Source organism: Monodelphis domestica, chromosome 7 (assembly GCF_027887165.1).
Source record: "Monodelphis domestica isolate mMonDom1 chromosome 7, mMonDom1.pri, whole genome shotgun sequence".
Classification (NCBI taxonomy): domain Eukaryota; kingdom Metazoa; phylum Chordata; class Mammalia; order Didelphimorphia; family Didelphidae; genus Monodelphis; species Monodelphis domestica.
In genome coordinates, this window is record NC_077233.1 from 171066458 (window position 1) to 171088386 (window position 21929).

At 49.2% G+C, this 21929-nt stretch overlaps 2 protein-coding genes across 11 annotated transcripts in view; both read right to left on the reverse strand.

The window, feature by feature from the left end:
• Window positions 1-171: 171 nt before the first annotated feature.
• Window positions 172-10835, reverse strand: TPM2 (tropomyosin 2). Of its 4 annotated transcripts, none has more exons than XM_056806066.1 (9): window positions 10530-10835; window positions 9524-9649; window positions 5490-5623; window positions 5284-5401; window positions 5028-5098; window positions 4684-4759; window positions 3805-3867; window positions 3569-3638; window positions 172-367 (listed from the first exon to the last, which is right to left on the reverse strand). In XM_056806066.1, exons 1-9 carry the CDS (start codon window positions 10641-10643, stop codon window positions 285-287), a joined length of 855 nt encoding a protein of 284 aa, XP_056662044.1. In that variant the 5' UTR covers window positions 10644-10835; the 3' UTR covers window positions 172-284. The 4 variants fall into 4 exon arrangements, with proteins under 4 accessions (XP_056662044.1, XP_056662043.1, XP_016279518.2 ...); XM_056806065.1 differs by lacking the exon at window positions 4684-4759 and adding an exon at window positions 4251-4326 and having other exon boundaries at window positions 10530-10829; XM_016424032.2 differs by lacking the exon at window positions 172-367 and adding an exon at window positions 1255-1580 and having other exon boundaries at window positions 10530-10830.
• Window positions 10836-21107: 10272 nt separating this feature from the next.
• TLN1 (talin 1) overlaps window positions 21108-21929 on the reverse strand; it is a 36712-nt gene continuing 35890 nt past the window's right edge. For all 7 annotated transcript variants that reach the window (XM_056806071.1, XM_056806067.1, XM_056806072.1 and 4 more), the window contains 2 exons: window positions 21795-21923; window positions 21108-21692 (listed from right to left, as the gene is read on the reverse strand). In XM_056806071.1, coding sequence (XP_056662049.1) covers window positions 21561-21692; window positions 21795-21923 — 261 coding nt within the window. In that variant the 3' untranslated portion in view covers window positions 21108-21560. The remainder of the gene's footprint in view (window positions 21693-21794; window positions 21924-21929) is intronic.

Genomic DNA, 21929 nt, shown 5'->3' on the forward strand with positions numbered 1-21929 from the left:
GAGGGCCGGAGGGCCTCTGGAGACCCCCCCAGGGACCCTTCCCATTGCAATCTGCAGAAGACCAAAAGGACTCGACTCAAGCGTTTCCAGAAAAATCACTGAGGTCTGTTCCAAATTCCAGAACTCTTTCTGAGAACCTTATGTTTCCCCCCAAGAAACGGCGCACACTGGTTGAGTTGGTGGTTTTAATGGGCTGAGCAGGGAGGGAGGGAGGGGGGAAAGGAGAGCCCCTGCAGAGGGTAAAGGGAGGGAGGGGCCGCCGGGTCCACCTGAGCTGGGTGGCCTCACAGGTTGTTGAGTTCCAGCAGCGTCTGGTCCAGTGTCTGGTGAATCTCCACGTTCTCCTCCTTGGCACTAGCCAAGGTCTCTGTGAAGGGGGGAGGAGAATGGCAGACACATAGGGAGAGACACAAAGGCGCACGAGGGGGACGGGCAGGGGACACACGATGGGCCAAAGCACGGAGGGGACAGGACAGAGCAGCAGAGGCAGCGGAGGTAAGGAGAAGGAAACATGCAGGATGCATCCAAGCAGCAAATGGGAACACCAAGTGATAGGATGGTGGACATGGGGCGGACGAACGTAGGAAAGGGGAGGGGGCACAGGAGACAGGAACAGAGACAGGAACAATTTAGTTAGTCGCCTCGGACGTCGATGCCGCCCCACCCTGTGTGTAGGGGTTCGAGGAAAAAGTTGCAAAAAGGTTTATGTGCCTAAGTTTCTGAAAGAGGAAACGGAGTCAGTTTAAAAAGTCAAAGGCAGAGACGGGTCCAGGGCAAGAAACAGATCTTAGAGGTGGGGAAAGCTTGTCCCCTCAGCGTCTGAGAGATTGCTTCTCCTCTCCTAGAGAGCACCTCCACCTTCTGCCCTTAATCCATTGCCTTGAGTCCCGAGGGAGGTTCTGACTCCATTCACAGGATTGTGGGTCTTGAAAGTGCTTGGTTAGATCACGTGGGACGGTGACCCATGAGGGTCTTCTAGGGGCTCAGTGGCATGGGTGCAAGTCACAAGGTGAAAGTGGTGGCTACAATGGAAAGCGACAGGTGCTCTGGGGTAGCCGCAGCCGTCAGGAGGGAACACCTGGGTCCGCAGAGGGTTCACCGAGGACGCCCAGTGAGGGGCTGTTTGGGTCACAGGGGTACAGCGGGGAGATTAGAGGGATGCGTGGCTATAGAGGCTGAGAAAGAGCAGCAGGAGTCCAGGGGAGTGCTCAGGGGTGGACATGTGGGGGTGAGGGGGAGGAAAACATGGCACAGTCCAAGTTGAAAGTTTATTAAATAGCAGATGTAGATGGATGGCTAGAGAGTGAATAGCAGGCGGGGGTGGGAGTGCGGGCAATGGTGGTTCTGGCCAGACTCCCCCCAACTCCCAGCCTGGCTTTCTGTTCGAGGTCAGCAGCTCGGACGCCTCCGGCTCCACCTCCCCATGAGAATGGAAAGAAGATGAGAAAAGGGGAACAGAGGAGAGAGAGGGCCAGGCCCAGCGGTCTGGAGCTCAGCCTAGAGAGAAGTGATGTCGTTGAGGGCGTTGTCTAACTCTTCACTGATGGCCTTGTACTTCATCTTCTGGGCATAGACCTCATCTGGGGTGGATGTGGGTGGAAGGATAGAGAAGGGGAGAGGGAAGGGTGGGGAGATGTGGAGGAAAGGAGGAGGAGAGGAAGAGAAGGGGTGAAAGAAAGAAAAATGAAAGTCAGCCAGAGAAAGGTGACAAGCCAGAAAAGAGTTCGAAAGTTGGACAGGGCTCTGGTCTGTGAGTGCTCCCTCCCCATCCCACCTCCTCATTCTCCATCTTCCTCCACTCAGGGAGCTTCTGCATGGATGTTGTTTGGGGGTTTCGTAGTGTAACCCCACTCTCGAGGCCCGTTGGGATGGGACTCTTCTTACTGGTGGAGACCAATGCCCCAGTGGAGAGTTCCGTGCCAAGGGGCAGGAACAGGTACACGGGAGAAGAAACTTGGGTTTCAGAAGTGGTTTTTTAAATGGCATGTTCTGCATTATTTAATTTTTATTGACGTTTCCAGAAGAAAAGGTCAAAAATCTTGGAGAAGCCATTTGGCTCTGACCAAATGTTGAGTGGAAAGCCAGGGTTACGGCAGTGCCGGGGCTGCTGCTGGCTCTGAAGGATGTGGGTCTGGGAGCCCCAGAGCAGGGCCTTTACCTGACAGGGTCCATGAATAAAAATAGATTTTGATAACTAGATTTAGTCTAATTTTAATCCTAGGTATTTTATGTTATGACTTTAAAAGCATTATTCTGGGAAGGGATCCATTGGCTTCTCCAGACTGCCAAAGGGGTCCAGGACAGGGAAAAGCTAAGCCCCTCACTCACCCACTCCACCTTCCAGCAGAGGGCCAGCTCTAGAGCCGAAAGGCAACCGAAGAGGCCCTGGGGTCCAAGCTCTCTCATTTTCTTTTATTATTGTTATCATTTTAAAACTTGACACCTTCCATCTTAGAATTGATACTGTGTATTGGTTCCAAGGCAGAAGGGTGGTAAGGGCTAGGCAAAATGGGGGTTAAGTGACTTGCCCAGGGTCACCTGGCTAGGAAGTATCTGAGGCTACACTTGAACCCAGGACCTCCCTTCTCTAAGTCTGGCTCTCTAGCCACTGAGCCAGCCAGTTGCTTCCAAGCCCCCTGATTTTAGAGCCTCTGAGGGTTACTTGGCCAAGGTCACACCACCAGGAAGCCTCTGTCTCCAGATCCAGTGTTCTTCCCACTGTACCACATGGCCTGGGTGGTAGCTATTAATATTCATTAAGTTTTAGTTTCAGTTTGGAGCTAATGAGGGAGTGGCTTTTTTCCTGCTTCCAAGGGAATGGAGAGCTGGCAGACTCCACAGCAGGAGAGAGAAGCCTTTGAATCAGAAATAGGATCTTCAAACTCATACTTGTTAGAGCTGGAGGGGACCTTCTAGGGATTAGTTCAAACCCCTTGTTTTTACAGGCAGGGAAACTGGCCCAGAGAGGTAAAGTGACTGTTCAAGGTCACAGAGCAAATGAATGGCAGTTAGCTCTCCAACTCAAGCCTCCTGACTCAGGGAAGAGATTGTACTTAGCTTAGAGTAATTAATCACTAATCAGTCCTTAACTGTAAAGCCTGAGCCAGCAGCTATAAAAAAGAAAACCACCAACAGTCCTAAAGGCCAAAGCTTGTCCCGAGGCCAGGAGGGAGGATTTTGGAAAGGTGAAGGACTTAGAAGGTTAATTTAAATGATTGGTGATAACTTTGCCTCTCTAAAGGGAGGCAAGTGCCAGTGTGTACCTGGACGCTTGCCTTTCTTTAAGTTTTGTTCTAAATAGTAGTTTTCTCTAGAGTTGAAGTACAAGGAATTAGAGTTTCCTCCAGGTCTTTTATTTTGGATAAAGGGGTTTATTTTGCAGATCCCAATATCTCATGGGGTGTGAGAGTGACCCTAGATTCTTGAAGGATAAGCCAGGACATACAAACTTATCCATGCTAGAAAGGGCCTTCAGGGATTGGAATCTACAGGAGAAAAAAATCTAAATCTAGGAGGTTTCAAGCAGAGGGTTCTGGAGGAAATGGGGGGGTTGGGGAATTCCCTTTACCTTCCAGATCATCAATGGTTTTCTCCAGCTTCGCCACAGACCTCTCAGCAAACTCTGCCCGGGTCTCAGCCTTGGTGGGGAAGAGCATTGGGAGAGAAGTGTCAGACAGTCAGAGGGAGCCCCTCTCTTTTCCTTCTCCCCACTCTCGGGGTATGCCCCAGGGGTTCATTCCAGAGGACTGGGGGCTAAGGATGGTGTGATGGTCTTGAGGAAAGGGGAGGGGAAGGAGTTCTCACCTCCTTCAGCTTATCTCCCAGCAGTTTGATCTCCTCTTCATATTTGTCTTCTTTGGTGGAATACTTTGGGGTAACACAAAAATGCTCAGGGCCTGTTCTGTCTCCTAAAAGGCCTTTTCTTCTTCCAATGCCCCTTCATAGACTATTTCTTTTGCCCCCTTATCATCATCCCAGGGCACACGATACTTTCCTTCTCTTTCTTCTGATTCAGATCATCCCCTTCTCCCTCAGCCCAAGGCAGAAATCACTCTTTGTTGTTGAAATCCTCCCCACTTCAGTCCTCATTTTTATGCTCTCTTCTCCCTCCTCCCAGTCCTTAATCTCTCCTGTCTTCACCACCCATCCTCATTCCCTTCCAGTCTTGACCATCTCATCCTCACTTTCCCCTCTCCTCATTAACCCATTCTGGCTGCCCCCATCCTTGATGCGTCTCCCACCCCCTCTACCTTGTCCGCTTGGGCCTCCAAAGATTTCAGGTTGTTGGTAACAATTTTCAGTTCCTCCTCTAGGTCCCCACATTTACTGTACAGGAGTAGGGATGTGAGGGGGCAGAAAAGGCAGTGGGGGAGATCAATGGGATAAGACAAAGGAGAGTGATGGGGGAGGAGGGTGGAGAGAAGAAAAACAAGGAAAGGAGAGAGGATTGTGGGAAGGGCAATTCAGGACAAAGGTAGTGGAGGGGAGATTGTGGAAAGAAAAAAGAAAAGAACAAGGCAATGAGAGCAAGAGAGCAGACAGAGCTAACATCTCAACCTTAACTCAACCATCCAACCCCTCCTGATCCCCCCAAGCAGGTGGCCCAGCAGCCTGAGGATCAAGAGTGAGCAATGAAGGAGTGATAAGGATGCAGAGAGCCCAGCCTATCTCACAGGCTGCTACCTCCTCCTCCGAGGCTATCAGGGACTTGAGGGCCTGGTCCATGGTTCGGAGCTCTTCTTCCAGCTGCCGGGCCCGGCTGGGGAGTGGCAGGGAAGCGGGAGGGCGTATGGGAAGGGGACAGGATAGAACCTATCATTGAGGGCTTCCAAGCCTGGGAGCTTACCTCCTATTTGGTGATATGGAATCCCAGGCACCCCCACCCCAATCCTGGACCCCTATTCCATTGCTCCTGGAGCCCCTTTTATCTTCAGAGGTGAGCCCCAACACCATCTCCCTCACCCTCCATGAACATCCTAATTGTGGAGTTCCATCTTTATCTATCTCTCTCATGGCCCCCTCCTCACCTCTCAGCTACCTCTGCTCTCTCTTCTGAGCGCTCCAGCTCTCCCTCCAGGATCACCAGCTTCCGGGCCACCTGGGGGAAAGGGTAGGGGGCCAAGTTTATACTTGGGGGTGTCTAGCAAATGGGTTAGAAGAACTGAGCTGGGGGGAAGTGCAGGAAGGACTGGTGGAGGCAAGGAGAGTTGGGGAAGAATTGGGCTAACACTGAGGAAGCTTGGGGTTCCCTTGGGGTAGTGGGGAGCACCATGAGGCCTTTACCTCCTCATATTTTCTGTCGGAATCCTCTGCAATATGTTTGGCTTCCTTTAGTTGCATCTCCTGTAGTTCCATTTTTTCCTCATCCTTCATGGCCCGGTTCTCAATGACCTTCATTCCTCTGAGTAGAAGAGATGAGAACAAGGAGGGATCAGTGTTGGGAGAGGGTCAAGGGGCCCCATTCCCTAAAGGGCTAATGGCTCACTGACCTCTCACTCTCATCTGCTGCTTTCTCTGCTTCCTCCAATTTCTGGAGAGCTGTGGCCAGACGTTCCTGGGCCCTGTCCAACTCTTCCTCTACCAGCTGGATACGCCGGTTCAGGGAGGCCACATCTGCTTCAGCCTAGAGGAGGTAAGAGGTTCCAGGTGAGGGACAACATGCTCGGTGTTGGCCATGAATCTTATGGGTCTGGCCAGACAGGACCCCAGATTTCCATTTCTCCCTTTGGGATGCAGAGGTCTCTGAGTCTAGATCTGAAGACCAAGGAAACCCTTTGCCATTGGCCTCACACCCATTTCCTGTTTCTTCTCCATCACCTACTGTAGCTTGGATCTTCTCTATGGATTTCTTGAGGTGGATATGGGGGCCTTGACATTGAAGTCTGACACAGAGCCCCACGGTGACTTACCCTGGACCCCCAAACCCTCTGACTCTGAGGCTAAGCAGCCCCCGAAGAATACATCATGCAATAGGGGGCCCCAACTGCTCCATTTCTGTGAATAACCCCTCCCCAATTCTTCTTGTACCAGGAGAAGGCACTGAGTGAGCCCTCCATCCAGGCAACCCTTCAGGCCCCCACAACTTAGAACAAAGCCTGCACAATCAATGCCTGCAAGAAATAGCAGGACATCATGGGTGCCAAGCACATTTTCTCCCTTAAGTAACCCGTAGCCACCAGAATATTTCCTCCCAATGGAGAAACCCAAATAATCTGAAGACTCAGAGACAGGGTGAAATAGTAGGACCCTGAGAGAAAGATGCAGATATAGGGAGGCAGACCGAAACTGAGATGGTGTCAGAGACCCAGCAATATGAGGAAAGACAGTAACAAAGCAATGCCCAGACGCAGAGCCACTGAGAACAATAATGCACATTTGTAGAGAGCATTAAGGTTTGCAAAGCACTTTCCTCACCACGTCAGTCATATGCTAGGTAGTGTCTTTTATTTCTCTTTTACAGCTGAGGAAACAGACTCAGAATTGCCAGGGCTTGGAAAAAGTCAGAGGCAGGCCTAGAATTCAAATCCTTGCTCAAAGGGCCAGGAGCCACCATGATATAAATTTAGTAACACAGAGGTAGAGACAGAAACACAGAGATACCAAAATAGCACCAAAGAGAGAGACACCAAGGTATTGGGACAGAGACAAAGAGATATTAAAATATTGAGAAAGTGACTGTCACTGAGAGAAATAGGAATGGGCAGTGAAATACAGAATAGAAACAGAAGCAGACATCTCTCAGGGCTAAGGCAGAAAGTATTAAAGACACACAAAGAGGGGGAAAGAGAGACAGACACAGAGAGTCAGAGACACAGAGAGACAGAGAGACAGAGAGAGAGAGAGAGAGAGAGAGAGAGGGGCAGACACAGAGAGAGAGACAGACAGACAGGTAGACACAGAGAGAGATGTCAGAGACAGAGTCAGAGAGAGACAGACAGACACAGAGAGAGAGACAGAGACAGAGTCAGAGAGAGACAGACAGACACAGAGAGAGACAGAGACAGAGACTGATACAGAGAGACAGAGACAGAGAGACAAGGAAACAGACAGAGAGAGACAGAGAGTCAGAGAGAGAGAGAGAGAGGGGCAGACACAGAGAGACAGACAGACAGACAGGTAGACACAGAGAGAGATGTCAGAGACAGAGTCAGAGAGAGACAGACAGACACAGAGAGAGAGACAGAGACAGAGTCAGAGAGAGACAGACAGACACAGAGAGAGACAGAGACAGAGACTGATACAGAGAGACAGAGACAGAGAGACAAGGAAACAGACAGAGAGAGACAGAGAGTCAGAGAGAGAGAGAGAGAGAGAGAGAGAGAGGGGCAGACACAGAGAGAGAGACAGACAGACAGGTAGACACAGAGAGAGTCAGAGAGACACAGAGAGAGATGTCAGAGACAGAGTCAGAGAGAGACAGACAGACACAGAGAGACAGAGACAGAGACTGATACAGAGAGACAGAGACAGAGAGAGACAAGGAAACAGACAGAGAGAGACAGAGACACAGAGAGAGTCAGAAACAGAGAGAGAAAATAGACTAGGCTAGGCTAAGCTAGGACAGGACAGGACAGGATAGGAAAGAGAGATCTCAGAGGAAGGAAGAGGCACTGAGAGGTGAGTGAGGGACGTGACCATTTGGTAGGAAGGACTCTCAGGCGATATAATCCACCCAAGGCCATGTAACATTCAGGTTAGGACTCTGCCTTTCTTCTTCCAGTTGAGGGCCAGAGACCGGTTGGTTTTTACTTTCAGAGTGTACAGATTGGCTTTAGTTGTTTTAGGTGCTTCACAAACCTCAGTTTACCCGGCTGACGACCCCTGTACAGTCTTTCCTCTGTCTCGTGTGAACACAACTGCCCTGGAAGCAGCCCTCCTCTCCCCTGTCCTATGAAGTCTGAAAGTTCTCTTCTGCCTCTCCTCCCAAGCCTCCCAAGCCCCCTGCCTCCATGCACCTCGAAGTTCACCTGGGGGAGGGGGCAGTGAGGGGAACGTGGGGGTCCCGGAAATGATGCTCAGGAAAGGCACTTTTTGGGAAGGAGACTCTCCGGGAAGCTGAGGGTCGGCAGCCCACTATGGACCCTGAAAATGTCTGGGGTCATCTTGATCTGGATAGCCTGTTCTGCTGTGCTCCTTCCAGCCTCTACCCTGTCCTCCCTGGGCCCCACCCCCCTCACCCCAGCTCCTTAGGTTTCCAGGCCAGCCTCCAGTCCAGGGTCCAGGGTTATTTATAGGGTGTCAGATGGCTGAGGGGTCGTCTCCCCCATCCCCCCCCAGCAGCTGCAGGTCAGTTCCTTCCCTAGTGGTCCAAGCTTGGTATGGAAGCAAGGGCATAGGCTGGGGGAGGGGGTCGGTAGAAGGGGGACAGGGAACAGACTACTGAGGGCTTTCAGGTATGGATAGCGATGAGCAATAAATAAAAACCTTAATGAGAGCAGTCATAATAATAGGGCTGGCAGGCCCTGGCTCATCTGTTAATAACAGTAACCAACACTGCTACATTGTGCTTTAAGGTTTACAGTGTGCGATATCTCATTTGATACTTTCATGAGCTGGCTACTGTATCCCCCAGTTTACAGGTCAGAAAAGGGGGGTTCAGAGAGGTTGAGTGACTTCCCTAAGGTCTCAGCGCTAGTTAAACGTGCCAGAAGGCAAGATTTGAACCCAAGCCCTCCTGACTCCAAATATAGCGACACCACATGTCAAAAAATATTTTCATGTACATGATCTCATCTGCCCCTCACAATTGCCCAGAAGGAAGACAAGGCAGATGCTATTGTTTTCTTCCAATAGAAAAACCAGGGCTTGGGGAAGTGAATTACTTCACCTAAAGTCACCCTGAAGGCTTGTGTCATGCTCTCGATTCTCAAGCCAGTATCCTGTCCATTATATGTTGGTGAAAAGGGGGAAAGGCAGTCTATGTTAGGCAGGGCTACTGGAGGAATGGGGCTGGGGCAGGACCAGCCAAGTTGGCTACCCTGGCACCCATGGGTCCTCTGCCCCTAGCCCTGGGCCCTGGCATGGCCACGGAGCTGACAACTTAATGAGGGTAAATGAGGAGGGGAACATGAACCCACTGCAGGACAGGGACAGAACCCCAGATCAATGTCACTGCCCCTAGCAGTGGGCAGCCAGAGCCAGGGGTCAAGGCCAGGGAATTTCTAGTGGCCCCTCCGGGGCTGTCACTCACTCATGTAACCTGACCCAGAACTTGATCCTTGGATCCCTGGGTCCACCCTCCCCCTTCCTTCCAGTCCCTATCTCTGGGGTTGTTCCTACTTCCTTAAAGCCCTCTCCCTACCCAGTCCGAATTCCCATCTTCCTTCCACAGCCAATTCTCCATTCCGCCTTGGAGATGATCTGGGGCTGCAGTTCACTTACAATTCCAGATAATCTGTTCAGCTGCTGCTCCCTTACTTTAATGCAAAGGATCCCAAGCAGACTGTGGCTCTTGGGGGGGGAGCCCCGAATTCCCTTCCTCCCTAGACTAACTGTCCTTTGCCTTCTTCACACGCGTACTCACATCGGTGGCTTTTTTCTCAGCCTGCTCCAGCTTCTCCTGGGCATCCTTCACAGACTCCGAGTACTTTTCCACCTCATCCTCTGTTCCTTTGAGCTTCTTCTGGAGTCCTTGTTGCTCTTCTTCCAGCTGGGGATAGATAAATCTTCAACAGGTTAGGCTGGGGCAACAGGATTAAGGCAGAGAAGAGAGGGCGTGGGGTGGGGGGTTGTTAGTTTAAGGACTATAGAGTGGCTCATGGGGGTGAGGGGCATCCATAGAGTTCTGGAAAGAGCAGACCTCATTTTACAAATGAGGAAACTGAGGCCTAGAGAAGTAAGGCTACTAGACGTGGCAGAATGGTGAGGGATGTTGGAAAGTGAGCCTAGCCTCATGGGATCTGTATACTAGTCTGATGGTGGGCACAGAGATTAGGCTGCTTTGGACCAAAGGCAGAGGATTTAGGCCTTGGAGTGTGAATATACATGGTACGGCAGGAGAGCGAGGTAGGGCTCCGTTTCTGTGCCTATGATAGACATGACAGGGAATGGAGGTATGGGACTAGGGCAAGGGAGGAGATCCTGAACATAGGGCAGGAGGATGAGTGAATTGCTTCAGTGAAGTCAGCAAGCTTGGGGGTACTGAGAGTACTCCAAAGTGAAGATTTGGGGAGTCAGTACATTGCACATAGCTAGGTCTTAGGGACAGTGAGGAGGCTCAGAACTGGAAAAATGAAGAGGCTGTGTGAGGGGGATGGGTGGGGGGATTATAAGGTATCTGGGACCCTCAGAACGGATCCTGAGAAAACCCTATGGCAGTTTGGGCTGTTTGAGTGGCAGGGTTGGGGGCCCACATCGAGGATCCTGGGGGTGGAGAGATGAGCTCCAGAAGTGATGGGATGTGGGCTGGGTCTGAAGGAAAGGGCTGAGAGAGCCCTAGAATGAAGTATTTAAGGAAGGGATTGGAGACCCAGGACTGGATGAGGTGCCATAGGGTTTGGGACGCACAATCCAGAGTTTCGGGGCCCCACCTGCTTGCAGCGATCTTCCGCCTGCTTCTTGTCGGCTTCTGCTTGCTCGGCTCGGTCGATGGCGTTCTCCTTGTCGAGTTTTAGCATCTGCATCTTCTTCTTGATGGCGTCCATGGCTGCGGCTGGGAGTGGGCTGGAGAGGCTGAACTGGGGCAAATGGACTGTGCGGACGGGGTTCGGAAGGAGCCGGGTGGTCGACTGGGTGTATGGACCAGGAGGCACTGAGACGTCCCAACCCAGAGCCGCCGCCTAAAAGGCGGGGAGGGATCGGGCGGAGCCGGGGACCCGGGACCCTCCCCCACCAGCCGCCCGAACCTTGTAGGGGCAGAAGTAAGATCTGGGCAGAAGGGGGAGGGGCAGAAACGAGGTGTGCGTGTAGGGGGAGGGGGGCATAGGCAGTAGGGACTTTACTTCTCGGGTCTCTACCTATACAGCTGCCCCTCGGGATCACCCCAAACTTCTCTGACACAACTGCCCCTCCCCCCTAAGTCCCTCCCTGGCCCCGCCCATTGTGGGTGACCTGGGCTGGAGACCTGCCGTCGGAAGTGGTGACCCTGACCCTCGAGGAGGCTAGGGATAGGGAGAAGTGGCGTCGGGGAGAAGTCCCCAGGAACAGGACGGTTTGCTCAGAATACGGGCAGGAAACCTCGGGGTCTTGAGGAAGAAAGCACCCATAGTCAGGGGGTCCGGGCTGAGTGACACGGGGCAGCTGCCGCCTGCGGTCCCTGGGGCTATTTCGGGGCGTGAGCTCACGGCAGCTGGCGGGGGGCAGTCACTCCCCACCTCCCCACCCCCGCCCTTGGTTTGCAGCAGTCGCTACCCTTAATTTAGATATTTCCGCTAAATCCACCCCGGATAGAATGTCTCCTGGGAAGCAGTCAGGGGCTAGCAGTATTTATTCCTAGCCTTGGCTCTCCTCGTGCCTCAGTTTCCCCCTGGAATTTCGTATTCTGCTGAGAACGAGAGAAAAGCCAAGAGGAAGAAGGGCAGCGGGATTAGAGCTGGAACTTCAAGCTTCAGTTCCTTCCCTTGGCCCACCTCTTTTTTGGGGGGGACGGGGCGAGAATGTCTCTACCAAGGACTTTAGGGCGAAACTGAGGCCAAGAGGGTCTCGAAGATAGGGATTGAAGGTTAACGAGGCTGGCGCAGAGCCGGGCTGCGAAGAACAGCCAGAAATCCGCCGGGCAGCTGAGACACACGCGGTGTCCAGCGAGGTGGTGTGATCCTGGCCGAAGAACCAATGTCCTGCCCGCCCAGACCCTAGGCGGATGGCGCGACACTCAGGATCGACGCAGGATGTGACAGTCCGGCTTTTCCAGATCCCAATAAATGGTCCTTCCAGAGGACCTGAGTAGTCTCCCTTTCCTCTTCTCTCTTCCCTTCCCCCTTCCCTCGCTTTCCTTCCCCTCCTCCCCCTGGCACTGGGACACACCACTCCCCCCACGTGCCCAGCATTTTTTCCACGATGCCTTGGGCTGCGGGAACCTTTCACCCCAGTTCCAACTCTGTGCGTGCTAACCACCCAGGGTCCCCACCTAGGGTCTACGTCCCTGGGGGCTGTCATAGGACGGGATCGCTCTCACTCCTCTGGTCCCAGCCCTCCCCCTCATCTCCCATCTTCCCCTCCTCCCCGCCTTCCCACTCTTTCCAGCTCTCTCCCCTCTCTTCCTTCCTTCCCATTCTCTCCGCCCTTCCAACTTCGCTGCCCAACTTTGCGCTGAAATTTCTTTTCGGCCCTTTTTTGGGTTCGTTTTCCGCGGAGAGGCGGGGCCAGGCTGGGGCGGAACAGGGTGGTACTGGTAGCAGACAGCCTCCTTTACTCATCCCCGCTTCCCACTCCGCCCCCCATCTCTGCTCTTACTCAAATAAAAAAGAGATCGGGTACCAATTCCTCGGAAAGAGGGAAGCATCCCTGGGAGCTAGCTAGCGCGGGTCGGAGTTGGGGGTGGGGTTGTCAGAGTCGACCTTCCTTAGAATTACGGCATAAGCTAAGGAGGAGACCCTTCCGAGGCATGGCCTTCGGAGGGGGCCCATAGTGCTAAGAGCGGGAACCAATAGCGGCCAGATTGTCTAGAGTTTCACAAGTGGGGGGTGGGGCGAGAGGAAAAAAATGCTTTTCTGTGTTTTTAGTCCTAATTCCGAGGATGATGAAGAAAGGAATGAGGGCCGGGTTCAAGAGAACTAAGCAAGGGGGAAGTGGGTGGTTGGAGAAAATCATTGCAAACCCCATTCCCAGGACTTGGGGAGTGAAAAGAGGGACAGACATCTAGGATTTGGGGCTGGCGATCCATGTATGGGAGGGAGACACACTGAGGATACAAGGTCTGGGGCTTCCCCCACTGCCTCTGTAGAAGAGAATGGAAAATGCCCAAGAAGGAGACACCCAGCAGCCTTCATCTAATCTGTCCTGGAGGGGGTGGGAGATGGGGAGGGGGGCACCCCAAACCAGATTCCGGGTTAATGAGAAAGCTCATAGTGTGAAGGTTGAGGGTTGGGGTAGACCATCCTCTGGGAGACAGATACTTGACCAAGATTTCTTAATTGCAGTTACTGAGACTTGTATGCTTAGCAAAGAATTCTTGTTGATCAAATAAACCAAGGTGTGCCTTTTGATTGTGCCTTCGCTTAGGCAGCTCCCACGTTTAGAATAGGCCCCACTTTCCATCTCCACCCTCTACCCCCCATCTTCATGTCACATTCTTTGCTGCCTCTCCTTCAAGACCTCCCTCCAGATCTCGCCTTCAAATTTCTTGGGACATGGGTATTAACTATGAAAAGTCTTAACCTTGTGTCATTACTTGTATGCAGATCCTGTTTCCTTACCTTCCCCATTAGACCCCTTGATGGTAGGAATTCTTTATAAAAGATCTTGGAGAACTGATATCACCTAATTCAACCTTCACATTACATAGATTAGATAATTTAAGCCCAGAAAGGCTGTGAGACTTTTATTAGACTAGTCAATGTCTAAGGTAGAATTTAAATCCAGCTTTTCCTGCTGCCAAGACTGAAAGTCACCAGGCTATATTTTATTTTATCTTTAAATTGAAAATGCCCAACTCGGGGCCTTGTACTTTAAAAGTGCTTAAAGTTGTTAAAGGAAACTGAAGACAGGGTCTAGAGCAGGAATGGTGAACTTTTTAGAGACTGAGTGCTGCCTTTCCTCTCCTTACCCCAGACAGGGAAGGGAGGATGTGCTCCCATTGGGTTGTTGGGCAGAAGGGCAGTGAAGTGAAAAATTGTCCTCAGACAAAGTGGAGAGGGAAAGGGAGCAGCTCCACTTGAATCCATCTGCCTTTCTAGTAATGAACTCTGGCAGAGGATGGCTCAAGTACCCATAGAAAGGGCTCTGTGTGCCATCTGTGGCACATGTGCCATAGGTTTGCCACCATGAGTCTAGAGAATTATTTCTGATTGGGGGCCAGGTGTTAGTAAATTTGAGAGAAGGGGCTAAGAGGAATACTTATCCTATACTCCAATATCCCCATTCCTCAAGATCCTTGCTGCTGGGGTAGATAGTTCAGTGGAAAGAGAACCAGGCCTGGAGACGGGAAGTCCTGGGTTCCAATCTGCCCTCAGACATTTCCTAGCTTCTCAAGAAGTCACTTAATCCCAATTGTGTAGCCCTTACCACTCTTCTGCCTTGGAACTACTACTTAGTATTGACTCTAAGACAGAAGGTAAGGGTTAAAAACAAAAACAAAAACAACTTTGTTTCTGCCTCCCTTTCTTCTCTGGGTCTAAGCCACTCTCTCCAAAGATCACTTCAGTCCTGGGAATTCTGGCAGAGATTATACATTTCTTTCTCTACCTCTAACTTACTTCTTTAAATCATTCCATAGATATTTATTCCATAGCTACTATATCTTTTGTGCTGGGGACTGAGTAGGATACTTAGATGCCTCTCTTTGAAATAGTTGGTGGCCTAGAGGTGCTGGGCTTGGAGTTGGGAAGACCTATGTTCAAATCCAGCCTCAGATTCTTATTAACTGTGTGATCCGAGGCAAGTCACTGAACCTTTGTCTGCCTGTTTCCTTACTTGTACAATGGGGATACTTATATTACTGACCTCCCAGGAAAATTGTCAAATGAGATAATACTTGTAAGAAAACACTTAGCACAGTGCCCGGCACATAGTAGGTGCTATGTAAATGCTTATTTCATTCCCCTTCCCATGACCTGATCTCTGCGCTTAAGGAATTTGCAATCTAGTAGAGGGGAAAAAGGCATCACAGAGAAGATCTTGCATTGGAAATCAGGAGGGCAAAGGGATCCTATTGGCTTTGGAGTCAGAGATGGGAAGGCCAAAGATAGCTTCAGGAAAGAGGTAGCATTTGAGTTCAGTCTTGCAGAATGAGCAGGATTCCACAGGTATAAGATGAGGTTAAAAAGTTCTGCTGAGTGGGCAGCTAGGAAGCACAGTGGATAGAGCACCAGACTGGAGATGTGCTTGGGGGAGCCACTTAATCTCAATTGCCTAGCTGCTCTTCTGTCTTTGAACTGATGCTAAGATAGAATATAAGGGCTTTAAAAAAAGTTTTGCTGAGGACATGAGGGGGTAAAGCCCAAAGTAAAGAATGTGCAGCAGCTTGGAGATAGAGTCTATTTCCAAAGTGATTTTCAGTCTGATCTCATGTGACTTTGTCTAAAGTCTGTTCTTGCCCCTGATTTCCTGATTGTTCATAATGTAGCACCTCCTCTAGGACTACCACACTCCAAGTAAGTTTTTGATTTCATAGGCTGGGATCCCCAGAAGGTGGTTGATGACTTCTTCCCTCAAGGTTCTAGGAGTAATGCTTAGGGAGTGAGGTCTCTAGTATTGTTGCTCACATGCCCCCATTGGTATGTTTCCCTTTGCTTATCACCCAGTAGCCCCAATGAGCTTCTTAGCCAAGGTATTTATTCAATGGTATAGTAAGGATAGTTGGTACAAAAAATTCCCTATAAGGTAAAGTGGGGACAGGAAGCCTTCAAGACATGGTGAAGAAATCATTGTAGAATGTGGGAGTGACCTGGAGGTAGATGGTTCAGCCTTTGACACATGAGATGTTTTTGAGTAGCTGGCAAATTTGATTCCTAGGAATGGCACCTAAGAGCAAGGAGAATCTGAATTCCTTACCTCAGGAGTAGGGGGATTAGGAGGAGAAGCCTCCATTGAAAATGGGTATGAAGAAGTGGCACAGATTTGGCTGTCTACTTTCTTTTTTCCTAGGCTGCTGAGAATTAGTAAACTATGCTGACTAGGTTTAGTATAAATTTATAGCCTTTTAAGAAGAAAAACCTGGGCAGGAATGGACCATTGTTCTTAAGCGATCACAGCTGTTCTCTTGTGGTTTCCCTTAGCCCCAGAATGTGGGTTTTATGAATCCAGAAGGCCTGGATTCATAATTTCATAGATTTAGATGCTAGAAAGGACTTACTACTTAGTCTGACCCTGTCATCTGACCTGTCAGAAGAGGAAACTGATGTTCAGAGGTTAAATGACTTGCTGAGGGTCATATACATCAATTAAGCAGGTGCAGCAATATGGAAGCCTATTATTTCTGATTCAAAATCCAATATCTCTATGTGTAGCTCTGCGCAAGTCAAATTAATCTCTAAGGGGGCAGTTAGTTTATACAATGGATAGAGCACCAGGTCTGGAATCAGGAGGACCTGGGTTCAAGTGTGGCCTTAGTTACTTCCTGTGTGACCTTGGTTGTGTCACTTAATCCCATTTGTCTAGCTCTAGTCTTTCTGTTTTAGAGTTGTACTAAGAAAGTAATCTCTGTGATTCTTAGTTTTCTCAACTATAAAATGAAGGGTTTTGACTAAGACTTCTGAGGTTCCTTCCCAGTTGTAGTTCTGTGATTTCCATGATCTTTAATCTTTTAACTCTACCCAATTCACTCTGTGCAAATGACCTGAACTCTTTACACTTCCTTAGGCTCATTTCGTTTCCCCCCTTTATCTCATTCCTCCTTCTTTGGTAATCCTCTCACCTGTGTTCTTTATCCCATTCCCTGTAGAGCAGCGGTTCTCAACCTCTCAATTTGTAGCAATGAGAATACATAATGCATATCAGGTATTTACATTCCGAATCATAACTGTAGCAAAATTACAGTTTCGAAGTAGCCACCAAAATAATTTTTTGGTTTGGGGTCACTGCAACATGAGGAACTGTATTGCGGGGTCACGGCATTAGAAAGGTTGAGAACCACTGCTCTAGACTTACTCCATCATTTCCTCTCTTTCCTTAAATCTAAGGATAGTGCCTGATACACTGTAGGTATTTAATAAATTTTGATTGATCTTTCTTCCACCTTTAGTATCTCCTCTACTCATTTCTTGCTCCAAAGATCATCAGAGACCTCCCAAGCACCGTCTCCAAAGAGCTTTCTCAGTTCTCATTGTTCTTGACTTCTCTGCAATATTTCTCACTCTTGGCCATACTTTCTTGAACTTTTCTTTCTAACTTCTCTGAGTTTCTTGGGTTCTCTTCACTGGCTCCTCATTTCTCTTCTGGTCTCCTTAAGGCTTGTTTGTTTGTTTTTTTTCCCCCATGGTTATCTTTTCTTCTCTTTCTAGGATCTTACTGAATCAGCTCATCCATTTCCAGGGTTGCAACTCTTACTTCTGTGCATATTTCCCAATCTTTGCAGATGACTCTCCAGTCTGTATCTCTAGTTGTGTCTCCAGGTTCCAAACTAGCATTTCCTGCTAGAGATCTGGGTATTTCCTTTAGTGTTATAAATTCAGGATTTATCCCAAAAGGAATTTATAATCTCCCCTTCCTCCAAAAAACCCCAAGTAGGTCTTTTCCCATTTCTGTGAATAGCACCACTAATCTTCTCCTTGTTCAGGATAAAAACATAAAAACCCAAATCTCTCTTTCCCTCCATTTATTCAATCAGCAAGGTTTTTTTCAAGTCCTTTCTCCCCAGTACCTCATAGCATCCTTCCATTTTCAGTCCCATTGTTATAAGTCTGATTCAGGTCTTTATTGCCTTTTGCCAGAACTACTTCAGTCACTTCCTAATTATATTTCTCACATTTAGTCCATTCTGTACCTGGTTGCCAAATCCACTTTTCTAAAGAATATTTCAGATCATGTCATTTCTTCGCTAAAATTTTTTAAACCCTTACCTTCCATCTTAGAATCAATACTATGTATTGGCTCTAAGGCAGAAGAGTGGTAACAGCTAGGCAGTAGGGGTCAAATGACTTCCTAGGGTCACACGGCTAGGAAGCATCTGAGTCCACATTTGAACCCAGGACCTCCCTTCTTTGGACCTGGCTCTCAATCTACTGAGCCACCTAGCTGCTTCCTTTGCTAAATTTTTAAAAAAAGTGTTTTAAATTAAATAAACAAAATTAAAAATGTTCTAATTAAATACAAACTTCTTAGTCTAGCATTTTAGAACTTTCTGTTTAGTATCAATCAACTTTTCCAGTCATATCTCATTCTTTAAGTGCACCCTCCATTCCAGTTAGACTGATAAGCTTATTATTGCTTTCTTTCTTCTCCCCCTCGATCTTACAGGGTCTTCTCATTCCCCAGCTAGATGTGCTTTTCCCCTTCTCAGAATCCCTAGAAAATTGTACCTTTTATAGTCGAATGACCTCATCTCTAAATTCAGTGAGAGTCTTTAGTACTCATCCTCAGCCTCTCTAGAGGATGTGACCTGTTACTATAGTCTTGCCTTCTTTTGATATACCATATTCTCTTAATTCTCTCTCTACCCCTCTAATTGCTCCTTTTCTGAATTCTTGTTTTTAACAAATATTTGGTGAACATATCACCTAAGGATGTCTTAGTTTTATTTTTTATAACCCTTACCTTCTGTCTTTGAACTGATTAAACGTATTACTTCCAAGGTAGTAAAGAGGTAAAGGGTAGGCAGTTGTGGTTAAGTGACTTGCCCAGAGTCACACAGCTAGGAAGCATCTGAGGCCATATTTACACCTAGGACCTTCCATTTCCAGGCCCGTTCTCTATCCACTGGGCCACCTAGTTCCCCTCAGCTTTATTTGTAATCTGTCCTCATTCCCTTGGAAATCTCATCTGGCCCCATGATTTTGATTAGTTTTTTGTGTGTCTGCAAATAACCCAGAACTCTATCAGTTCTTGTCCCTTCTTCCAAATTATAGTTCTAAATCTCCAATTGTCCAATATTTCCACCTGAATGTCTCAATACTACCTCAAACTCAACATATCTGAAAATGAGCTTATTTACTAGATAGTTAAATGGTGCAGTGGCTGGAGTACTGGAGTCAGGAATACCTGGGCTCAGACACCCATTAGCCATGTGACCCTGGGTGACTCACTTAAAAAAACAAACACTTGTGTCTGTTCCCCAACTATAATAGATATTAATAAAATTAAAAATAATCGTGACTCTCTCCCAGGGTTTTTGTGAGAATCAAATGAATATTTGCAAAGCAGTTAGTACAGTGGCTGGCACATAGTAGGCATTTAATAAATGCTTGTTCCCCTCCTGTCTTCACTATTTCTCCTTGGGATACACCATTTATCCCATCTCCCATTTTTGGAGCTTTGAGTTTTTTGTTCTTCCCATGCTCTCTTATCCATATCATTCCCCCAACATCTCTTACATCTGTTTGCTCTTCTCTGTTCCCCTCATCACCTTAATGTACCAGCCACTTGAATTTCTATATTGCTTCCTAATAGCTCTTGGAATTTCTCTGATATGCAAACCTAAATGTGCCACTCCTCCCTCTGATCCAATCTGTAGTAAGGCAGAATCAAAATTAAGAGCTGGCAGGAGCCTTGGAGACCATTGACTCCAGTATTGTCCTTGACCCAGAACTTTTTATGTGGAAGTGGGCATTGGGTTTCTGTCTGAGGACTTGCAATCGATCCCTGTTGTAGGACATTGCCACCAGTTCTCTTGATACCCAGATCACTTAATCTGGAACATGATCCAATTGGCTTTGGAATGTCATACCCCAAACTCAACTGGGTGAGATAGATGTGGTCCAGCCTGGGATGAGTACAGGGGTGGGGTCTACACTCTACCTGGGTCTGGACATGATCTTTTGATGCAGCTTGTATAGGCTTTTGGGGCAGACACCTCACATCGAGCCTGCACCTGACACTTGTCCACCCCCAGTCTTTTCCAGAGGAACTGTGGGCTAGTGCTGCCTTCCTCATGTGATTTGGCTCATTATCCTAGTGTCAGAATCTTTCTGGATCTTGACATCCGATTTGTTAGCTATCGCTCCCAACATCAGCAGCAAGTCTGACATAGGACTAGACTCTTAAGGAGCATCCATTGGGCATAGGCAATTCCCCCAGGAGAGGATAAGGTTCTTGAAGGCTGAGATGGTATCTTCATCTCTCCTTTTGCACAAGTTCTGCAGAATAGGTTGCTAACCCCCGTGACACTTCCTGTTTTCTGCCTCAGTGACCTTCAGACTTGTCTTCTCCTAACTAGACTAAGTCTATGAATGCAATATCCAGAGCTTGTTGTGTGCCTTTAAACCCCAGTAAAAGCTAATTACTTCTTGAACAATTGGGGAGACTTGTATGTGAAAAGGACAGTTTTAACAGGTTTCAGGGGACCAATGGCAGATAAAGCCAGCTTGGGTCCTGAGGAAAGAGGGAAACTCAGGGACCCAAGACCCAGCTGCTTATCCCCTGGCCTAAGGGGGGTGCCAGGAGAATAAGAGGATCTGGCAAATGGATTCAGTCATTAAAAGTCCCAGGAGACATCCAAGTAAGATGGCTCCTTTCCTTTCCATTGGTTTAGTGGGGGAAGCTTCCCAAACTAGGGTGGAAGGGAAATATGGGGACTGGAGCCAGATTTCTGTTGGGTGTCCCTTTTGGAATACAACCCAATTAATTTTATAAATGAAATAAGGGAGGCTGGAAGAGAGTAATGCAGAATCACAAATTTAGGCCTCCAACAGGTCCGAGAAGCAATTTGGGCCAATCCACTTGTTTTATAGATGAGGAAGGTCTGCTCACAGAGGACTTCCTGTGACCCTCGTTCTGGGTCACACGGGGGATAGAAACCAGTCTTGCTGACTCCAAGTTCAGCACTCTTTTCTCTATGGCAATGCTGCATAATTATTAAGTGGGAGATGTAGGATCCAAACTAGTTTCTTTAGCTCCAGATCCCAAATTTTCCACCTTCTTTCACCCAACTGGACTTTTTGGAGTGTAGGGATAAAGGGCACAGCAGAGGGGGAATGATGATGATCCAGGAGGGCAGGGGTACTGAGCCCCCCAAGCAAGGTCAGTGCAGGGACGGGTGACATGGAGTATGGCTATGGTGGTGGCTGGGTGAGGAAGAATCCCGAGATAAAGAGATTTGCAATCTCAGGCCTGAGGCATGTATCATTTAGGCTGAGGATTTCCTATCTATGGAGTCAGATGTGTCTAGGGGTATGGTATTTGTGTCAGGGAGACAGCTGAGTGTGGAGGCGGCTCTTCAAGTCCAGTCAATGGGCAGGGTCCCTCAGTCTCTCCCCTCCCCAACTAATACAGTAGATCTGGCTGTGGTGGCAGCCCACTTGCTCTGGGCTCCTCCAGCCCCTGGGTGAGGGCAGTGATCTCAGAGGACCTGTTAGGAGTTGGCGGCAGAACCACCTTTATTGGGGGGTGGCCTGTTCTTGAGCAGGTGATGGGGGTGGTGACCCCCGCATCCCCACACATGGCTAGGGTAGAGGGGACAATATCAAAAAAGGTGATGGAGCCAAGGCTAGTGGGGGTCGGCTGAGAGCCACTGCGGGTGGGGCTGGTGCAGCCCCTGGCGGTGCGGGCAGGTGCAGCAGCGTTAATACTCTTGGAGCGAGCGTTAATACTCTGAGGAGGGGTAGGCACTTGGGGTATCCCAGGGCTGGGCTGAAGGCTGAACCCTAGGCATGAAGGCACTTGGACAGGGAAGGGGAAAGGGGACGTGCAGTGGTGCTGGGCAGAGCCCAGCCCTGGGGGTGGCAGGCACTTTGGGAGCACAAGAGGCTTTGGGCCACGGGTGGGTGGGCACAGTCTCTGGCCCAGTCTGTGTTAAAACAGAGTTCTGGTCCTCAGTGCTGGCCCTCATCCCGAAGCTCTGAAGGCAGGAACTTGTACTGCTGCTGCCGGATCTGCGCCAGCTTCTTCCGAGCCTCTTCCAGCTCTCGCTCTTTTCGAAGCATCTCCTCTTGGGCTGCAATTATCTGGGCAAAGGAAAGGGGGAAGGGCTGGTTTCAGCCTGGGCACTAGCCACCCCCCTACTCTGCTTCCTTCTCCTGATGTCCTCAGAGGAAGGAAGCACTCACCTGGGCAATGCCGCCCACCATCCTTTCCTTCACCACAACCGTCTCATTCTCTTGGTCCTCAAAGGCTGCGGCTTTCTGTGCGGCCTTCACCAGGTTGTCTGAGGCTCGCTTCACAGCATTGCCAGCCGCCTGGGA

What these genes read in the sequence shown, in the direction of transcription:
- TPM2 (XM_056806066.1), bottom strand. Translation starts at nt 10,643, where the DNA reads ATGGACGCCATCAAGAAGAAGATGCAGATGCTAAAACTCGACAAGGAG. An exon ending in CTGAGAAAAAAGCCACCGAT is followed by an intron (nt 5,624 to 9,523) that starts GTGAGTACGCGT and finishes TACCTCCTCTAG; the next exon opens with GCTGAAGCAGATGTGGCCTC. An exon ending in TGGGAGATAAGCTGAAGGAG is followed by an intron (nt 3,639 to 3,804) that starts GTGAGAACTCCT and finishes TTCCCCACCAAG; the next exon opens with GCTGAGACCCGGGCAGAGTT.